Source organism: Myotis nattereri, assembly GCF_964212035.1.
Source record: "Myotis nattereri genome assembly, chromosome: 4".
Classification (NCBI taxonomy): Eukaryota; Metazoa; Chordata; class Mammalia; order Chiroptera; family Vespertilionidae; genus Myotis; species Myotis nattereri.
This window is the reverse complement of record NC_138079.1, coordinates 79,793,726-79,801,597: the sequence shown is the minus strand read 5'-3', so window position 1 is coordinate 79,801,597 and position 7,872 is coordinate 79,793,726. Positions and strand designations below refer to the sequence as shown.

The following is a 7,872-nucleotide window of genomic DNA, read 5'->3' as shown; positions in this document are numbered from 1 at the left end:
TACACACCAGTGGCTTCCCTGCACTCCATGGTCTGGGACCTGGCCAGGACCCCCACACCGTGGTAGTGCTGGGGTCTACTTTACCACCTTTCCTGGGGCCATCTTTATCTGATGACTGACAGGATCTGGGCCGCTGTGGTTGCACTCTTGTGGTCATCAAGCTGGTCAACACCCTACAAGTCCATGTATGGCTGTGACTGGTTCACTCTCCAGGTGAACTGGCTTCTCTGAGCTGTCTTTGCTGACCTCTGCGTGGCCTTTGTAGACACCTGGGAAATGACCTCCAGTTTGGCCCTGCCTGATCGCATCCACCCAGGGAGGCTCATCATCCACAAGGTGGACTTCCTCCTCTCCATCTGCCACACCTGTGGATAGAGGGCAAGGGGACTGGGACAGTTATGAAGAGGACCACAGCCCTAACAGGACTTCTGGGATATGGGCCAGGTGCCATCAACTTCTCTCGCCTGGAAGACTGCAAAAGCTTCCCAACCACAGCCCATTCAATCCTTGCTCCACTCTAACCCCTTTTCCATTCAGAACGAGAGTGTTTGTTTTAAAACATAAATGAGCCCAGGTCATTGGCCTGCTCAAAAACCAAGGCTTCAATCTCAGTAACTCTGCAGTTTCATTTATCGCCAGTCTTCCAACTCCATGGATTCCTGCTGCTCAAGCAGATCAAGGGGTCCAGCTTTCTCCTCATTCTGTTCTCTGATCAAACATCATCTCCTCACAGGCTTTCCCTGACTACCCACCCCTCAGAACCATATCCCCTTCTCAGCCTGATTTTTTCTCATATCACTAACCACAACCTGTAGTTATTTGATTTAGTACTATTATTATTGTTTGCTTGTCTGTTTCAATAGAATGTAATATCCATGAGGGACAGGGAGTTTGCCTGACGCGTTCACAGTTGTATCCCGGTGCTTGAGACATAGCAGGAGTTAAATAACTATTCATTGAATAAATTCATGAATAAGTCAGATGACTGTGGTGTTACTTCCATGCCCTGCACCTTCTCTCAGCAACCTGCTACCTCTTGAGAAATAAGCAACTAGCCAAAAGGTGTCCCCTGTTTGCTGTTGATTACATTTGCGTAACTGTCACTGTTAATACCTCGTCTCCTTACATTTACATTAAGGCACTATGATTTTCAATGTAGTTTCCAATTTTTATTTACATTAAGGCACTATGATTTTCAACGTAGTTTCCAATTTTTATTTGGGACAACTCTCCCAATCGTCCCCCATTTTGTTAATGAAACCCTCAGAGGTGGCACACAGCTGGTCCGTCCTTGGTCCGAGTTTGGCTGCTAAAATGGTGATATTGGTGACAGCGGTGGCAGAAGCGCTCTGTCCTCGCTGGGAGTGACCACCTGGCCCCTCCGACTCTGGCTGATGGTCCTCTCCCAACCTAGACTTCAGTTCCCAGGCCGCGGGCTGGGGCGGGAGGGCCGCCCTCACAGGCGTCCGGCGTCTCCTGGGGCTCCTCGTCTCCTGGGGCGTCCGGCGTCTCCTGGGGCTCCTCGTCTCTGGCCTCGGGGCCCTCTGCCTCTGGATTCCAGGCCTCCCTGACCACCAGGAAGGGGGCTCCGTGGCCGGGCACGACCACGTCGGCTGTGCCCAGGACCCTCTTCCGGCTCCGCTCCTGAGCCACCGGGTCTTCGCTCAGGGCCTGCCAGAAGCCCTCGTCCCCATCGCGTTCGAACACGTCGCCCACCACGGCCACGGTGCCCAGGGCCGTGCCCGCCACCACCACGCTCACGTCCCGCTGGCCCCCGTGGCCCGGCGTGGCCCACACCTCGAGCCCCGGCCCCAGCCGCAGGGGCCGCTCCTCCCCGAGCCCGTGGGGAAGGAAGCAGCCCCCGGGGAGGCAGAAGTCGTGCGAGACTAACAGGGCGGCCCTTGGGAACAGCCCCAGGTTCCCGATGTGATCCGAGTGTCCGTGGGTTCCCACCACCAGAGTCACGTCTACGGGGGCCACGCCCTGCCCCGCCAGGGCCTCCAGGAGCCTCTCCCGAGCCCAGGGGCCCCCGGTGTCCACGAGGATGGGACCGCGGGCTGCCTCCTCCAGGGCGGTCTTCGCCTCGCCGCCCTCGGACGGAGGCTCTCGGTGGCGGGAGGCGCGGGGCAGGATGAGGGTCACAGAGCCGTCGGCGCGCACGGCGCCGCCCGCCCCCTCGGGCTCCGCGTAGCCCCGAAGTAGAACCACCACGGAGAAGGGGTCGCCAGGCAGCCGCACGGGGGGCTCCCCGCGCAGCGGCTCGGTCCGCACCACACGGCTCATGGCCGGAGAAAGCGGGGCTGTGGGCCAACGTCCGGGCCCTCCGGGTTCCCACACTCGCCGGAGCCTCCGCTAAGTGGCACCTCCAAGTCTCAGTCCTCCCGCCCCCTCACTCTTGAAGTGGTATCGCCGCAGCCCCCTTCCGAGGATGGTCTCGCCCAACCTTTTCTTCCACGTGAAGCAGCGCGTCTTTCAGTGTCTTCGGGGCCCCCGCCTTTCCACGCTCTCGTGGTAGGGCCACACTCGTCACCCTCCCAAGGAGGTCCTTTTTAGTTCCTTCTCTATAACCTACGCCGCTCTCTGCCTTGGACCCAGTTTCACGCCCCTAAGGTTCTAAGGGAAGAATGGAAAGCGGAAAAACGCGAAGGATTTTGTCCGCTGCGAGCCCCCATAAGCCCAAATATGGCGGCCGAGACGGCACCGCCCGCGGCATTCTAACGCGGCCGCGTTCTCCGGCGTGCGCGGACCCGGACCCCGGCCCAAACGCCGTCCTCGGCCTGGGATCCCTGCCTTGCGCTGCAGCATTACCGAGCACCATTAGCTTCTAACAGGGCGGCAGCCAGCAGCCCTGTTCGCTGGGCGGGGCGCTGCCACATCAGCCAGCTAGGATGTGTGCACCGGAGTTGCTGGAAATGTTGGTTGCAGCCGATACTTTTAAAAAAAGAAAGCTTCCTAGCGATATAGAAAATTTGGCACCTGTGAAATTATGTGGCGGGCCATCGGTGGAATGAATATAAAGCAGACTAAGTGCCTACTCCGCCTAACTTATCAGCATCACCCCATCCCCATCCAGCGCCCCCTCCGCGGTCACAGTCAGTTGTCACGTAGCCTTCGGCGGTGTATGTAAGTCGCAGAGAATGCCCTCTGGCTTCATCCTTGTAAGGGTCTAAACAAGGCCAAGTGACGTCCCCAAGGCCCCCAACTCCTATGCAATTGCTGACCTCTGGGTGGGGGTTGAAGTAGTAGAGATAATTAAAGGGGAAAGCCTTCAGTGTCGTCTCCACACCTACAGCTGAGGGAGCTAGATGGCGGGCAGAGGGCTCATCCGTTGGGGTAGGGCTTCCACCTTCTGCTCACACCTTTCTCCCCACAGCTATGCCATGCTGTACCATCAGGATTCTGCCTGAGGCCAGATGGGAGAGAACAACTACAAGCTTAGGGGTGAGACACACACACACACACACACACACACACACACACACCATTAAAGCTGTGGGGCAGAGGGAGCTCAGGCTTCAGAGCCTCTCCATGACCCCTGCCCTTCCTGGGGACTCAAAAACAAGGGTCAGAGGTCCTCTGGGTCATGCGTGGGGTGGCCTGGTGTGCTAGTCATCTCTTCTTCCTTTTCCTTCTCCTCCTCTTGATCTTGCTCCTCCTCCCCTTCTGTCTTCTCTTGCCCTTCTGTGATCTCCTTTCCAGTCCAAGTTTCCTGTAGACATGCTAAGTTGGGTGATAGAAAACAAGTTAGATGTTGGTCCTGGGGGTAGGGGATGTTGTGGCCTGGCAGGGAAGGGCCCAGCCCACGCACTCACCAGTTTCGGAAGCTGGGAGCACATGACCTTCACAGAGAAAACGCTGCAGGGGCTGCTCCTGATGGTGGAAGTACCAGTCTTCCACGACTTCTTCAAACTCCTCCAGCATTTTCTCACACTGGTCAAGTGCAAGGGTCAGAAGAGTACCTGCTCTGCTGGGCTTTGGGAACCTTCCTCTTTGCTCTTTACTACCTGTCTCCCCACCCCACCTTGGAGAGGCAGATAGCCAGGAGTTTAAACGTGGCTTACTAGCTGTGTGATCCCCATTCATCCAACAAGCATTTGCTAACACCTCCTCTACTGAGTAGGTTATTAAACTCTGAAGTTTCGGTTCCTTGTCTGTAAGATGGGAAATGGTAATCAGGTGGTTGTGAGGGCAAAATGAGGCAGCAGCTGAAATGTATAGGCTCCAAACTTACACAAAGTTGGTACTCGGTAAGTGGTAATGCATATTATTAGTCTCCATTATTACTTCTTGATATGCTCCGGGTGCATGTCAATCAATGACAGTCCTCACTCTGCCCCCTTCTCCCTGCTCAGAGGTAGACCTCCCTAGGATCTAGTTCCCCTTTCAGGTTCCCTTCTCACCTCCCTGGGCTGTATCCTAACCTACCTGCTTCTTGAGGAATGTGACCTCCACACTGGGCTCGTCCCACAGCTCCAGAGGGATCCCCAGATCCACCTTTACCCCCTTCTGCACCAGGCCTTTCAGCGTTGCCATGGTCTGACTCTGCCCCTGTGAGATGGGAATTTGGGATCAGCCCAGCCCACTACCTCAGCTTCTTCCTTTCCCTTCCCACCATATCAGTTTTGTCAAGCACCAGAGTCTGAAGGGTAAGTTCCATGAGGGTGAGATGTGGGAGTCTAAAGATGAGGAGGGGACACTGAAAGGCTAGAGAAGGGAGGCTCCAGAGGATATAGGCCTGAGCAGTGGGATCCTGCCCCGGGAGGAGTCTGACCTTGGCATATCTCAGTGAGCCCTTGCGCTCAGCATGAACACTGTAATCCAGAACTTGCTCACATAAATTCTCCAAGGCCTCTTCTAGCCTTGTCTCTCTGTGGGAAGAGGGGAAACAAAGACTCCTTGAATACTGTATGAGCTCCCAGAGCTCTTTCGGCGGTTGAAAGGTGGAGGGAGCATCAAGGACTCACGAAACGCTGTAAGGGATGTGTCTTTTCCTCTTGCCCGTGTCCAGCACCTGCCCCAGCTCCAGCACCTCTCGAGATCGTCCAGTGCGACTCAGCTGTTCCTGTAGCTCCAGACTCAGCAGCTTACACACTAGATGTCCAAAGGGACATGAGAGATAAACAAACATGCCAGCAACTCATTCTGCAGATGAGCAAAAGCAGCAGAGCATGATGGTTTCAAATGCAGACTCTGGAGCCAGCCTGATTTACAATCCTGACTCAGCCCCTTAGTAAGCTGTGTAGCAATCTGCTGTGCCTTGGTTTCTTCACCTCTAAAATGGAGATAATAATAGTACCTCCTCATAGGGGTGTGTTGAGGATTAAATCAATCCATGTAAAGCCTTTACAGTAGTGCCAGCACAAAGTGAGCAGTGTATAAGTCTTTGCTGTTGTTAGGCAGTCATTTATTGGGCTCCTTCTGGATGCACAATAGCAATAGAGAGCAATTAAGACCCACCATCCCTATCCATGAAACACTGCCAATGCAGTCGGGGATAGAAAAAAAGATGGCAAAATGGTGTGATGGTTCCAACCCTAGGGATTAAGACCCTAGCTGGCTTGGCTCAGTGGATAGAGCATCAGCCCACGGACTGAAGGGTCCCACGTTCGATTCCAGTCAAGGGAACATGCCCAGGTTGTGGGCTTGGTTGGGCTGGGGTGCTGAAGGAGGAGGTGTGCAGGAGGCAGCTGATCAATGATTCTCTCTCATCACTGATGTTTCTTTCTCCCTTTCCCTCTCTAAAACCAATAAAAATATGTATTTTTTTTTAAAAAGACCAAGAGGCCCTAGCCGGCTTGGCTTAGTGGATAGAGCGTCGGCCTGCGGACTGAAGGGTCCCAGGTTCGATTCTGGCCAAGGGCACATGCCTGAGTTGCGTGCTCGTTCCCCAGTGGGGGGTGTGCAGGAGGCAGCCAATCAATGATTCTCTCTTATCATTGATGTTTCTATCCCTCTCTCCTTCTCCCTTCCTCTCTGAAATCAATAAAGAAATTTAAAAAAAAAAAAAAAAAAAGACCAAGAGACTTAATCTCATTAGGAAATGCAAAATTCATTCAATGGTAACATATTGACTTCCTGCTAGCCTGGGATTTCCTTAAGGGTGAGCATTGTATCTGTTCCACCACTGTCTTTCCAGCACCTAGCATGTGACCTGGCACATTATGGGTCCCAAGAAAGGGAGTGGCCTATACAGAAGTGCCAAGTGAACTAAACACAGGAGCAAGTAACAAAAGTGCCTAAAATATGCCAGGTACTACTCTAAGATCTGGGAGACACAGGTACTCTCTTTCCCTCCAAGGGTACAATACAGTGAGAGGAGACAGATACGAAAAGAAGGCTTCCAAAGGAGGTGACATTTAAATTGGATCTTGGAGAACAACATGCAGAAGTGAGAGGGTTATTCCAGGCAAAGGGAGAAGCAGAGGGGGGAAAAGATAAGGCAGGCTCACTAGCTGCTGAGTACAGTGTGGCTTCAGCATGGGCATTTTGGGGGTGGGAGTTTGTGGAAAAGAAAGAAAGGGGGGGCATAAAACAAAGAAATGTGTGTTCTGCCCTAACAACAATCTTGGCTGTACTCTCATCACTGCAGGAAGCCTGCCCAGGTGTTAAAGCAAGGACTGACAAGATTGGGTCTGTGTTTAGAAATTCTGACAGAGGAGTAGGGGCACAAGTGAAAGGGGAGTAGAGATTAGGTCCAAGTGTTGAGGAACAGCGATACTGAAATGCAGGTTAAAAGAAAAAGAATCCAGGAAAGAAATTAGAGTCAGGAAGGCAACAAACTAGGGAACCAGAGCGTGCAATGGCCCAGTTCTGAAATGCCTTCTCCCTATTATTGCTCTCTATGGCTATTGTGCATCCAGAAGGAGCCCAATAAATAACTGCCTAACACCAGCTGGGACCCACAAATAGTGCAACCACAGAAGATACTGCTTGCTGTAAAATCCATACAGCACACACACACCCTTTGGAAAGCCTCACACCTATGGGAACCTCAGTGTGGCCTCCTCTTTCATTTATGAGCGTCAGGGGCTGATTTACTCATCCCCACGCCCCTTCAGGAGAACGCGGGGCCTGTAATTTGGGAGTGTCTCTGCCGAGGTGGAGCAGAGGATATCCACGAGGTAAGCCTAACATCCCGCTCCTGCAGGATCTCCAGATTGAGGTCTAGTGGCTTGGGAAAAACACACAGAAGACGCTCAGTAGCGTGGTGGTCCTGGGCGGATAGTCTCTGAACTACAATTCCCACAAACCATTGGGGCCCAAACCAGCCAGAAAAAGCGGGCTCTCTCTGGATGTCTCATGGGAATTGTAGTGCCGTAGATTTTGGAAACCACTATAGGTTCCCTCCCTTGATCCCATTCGACTTCCGCGAAACTCCACCAAAACCTCCCTCAGGTCTTTAAGGAGGTTGAGCGACCCACCCATCACGGTCCATTTGGTCCGGCCCAAACAAAGGAGGTGGGACAGAGGGATGCCAAAAGGGGCTATTCCTTTCAGATACCTTCGCATTTGCTGGGCAAGCGTTCTGTGTCATCGTCCTCCTCCTTCGGCGCCCCAGCCCAAGCTGGGACGCATGCAGTCAAAATGAAAAGCAATATTCCCAACGGCACAGGTCCCATGACAAAGTGCTGTCCACAACTTAACACCCCGTGCCTTCTAACCAACTTCGGGAAGGCAGCGGGCCCTTTTAATTCCGAGGCAACTTTAAGAGTCGAGCCTAGCACTAAGGCGCACGCGCAGTGCCGACCCGAAAGGGGGCGGGGCCACGTCGCTCCCGCCTTCCCCGCCTGGGATTTGTGGCGCCTCCGGAAGGTCCTGGCCGCCGGCTAGTGAGGGGATACGCAGAAGTCATCACCACAGAAGTGTTTGTTC

General features: G+C 53.7%; 2 protein-coding genes across 2 annotated transcripts; both read right to left on the bottom strand.

The window, feature by feature from the left end:
• Nucleotides 1–1,155: 1,155 nt before the first annotated feature.
• CNPY4 (canopy FGF signaling regulator 4) lies at nt 1,156–7,739 on the bottom strand. The gene is made up of 6 exons (XM_081090229.1): nt 7,502–7,739; nt 4,965–5,091; nt 4,772–4,868; nt 4,426–4,548; nt 3,813–3,930; nt 1,156–3,720 (listed from the first exon to the last, which is right to left on the bottom strand). The coding sequence occupies exons 1-6, from the start codon at nt 7,617–7,619 to the stop codon at nt 3,566–3,568; spliced, it is 738 nt and encodes a 245-aa protein (XP_080946355.1). The 5' UTR covers nt 7,620–7,739; the 3' UTR covers nt 1,156–3,565.
• MBLAC1 (metallo-beta-lactamase domain containing 1) lies at nt 1,158–3,711 on the bottom strand. The gene has a single exon (XM_081090228.1). The coding sequence runs from the start codon at nt 2,281–2,283 to the stop codon at nt 1,411–1,413; it is 873 nt and encodes a 290-aa protein (XP_080946354.1). The 5' UTR covers nt 2,284–3,711; the 3' UTR covers nt 1,158–1,410.
• Nucleotides 7,740–7,872: the final 133 nt, after the last annotated feature.

Coding starts and splice junctions, on each gene's coding strand:
- MBLAC1 (XM_081090228.1), bottom strand. CDS start 2,283: ATGAGCCGTGTGGTGCGGACCGAGCCGCTGCGCGGGGAGCCCCCCGTG.
- CNPY4 (XM_081090229.1), bottom strand. CDS start 7,619: ATGGGACCTGTGCCGTTGGGAATATTGCTTTTCATTTTGACTGCATGC. Junction 3,931..4,425: donor TCACATTCCTCAAGAAGCAG/GTAGGTTAGGAT, acceptor GCACTTGACCAG/TGTGAGAAAATGCTGGAGGA. Junction 3,721..3,812: donor GCTCCCAGCTTCCGAAACTG/GTGAGTGCGTGG, acceptor CACCCAACTTAG/CATGTCTACAGGAAACTTGG.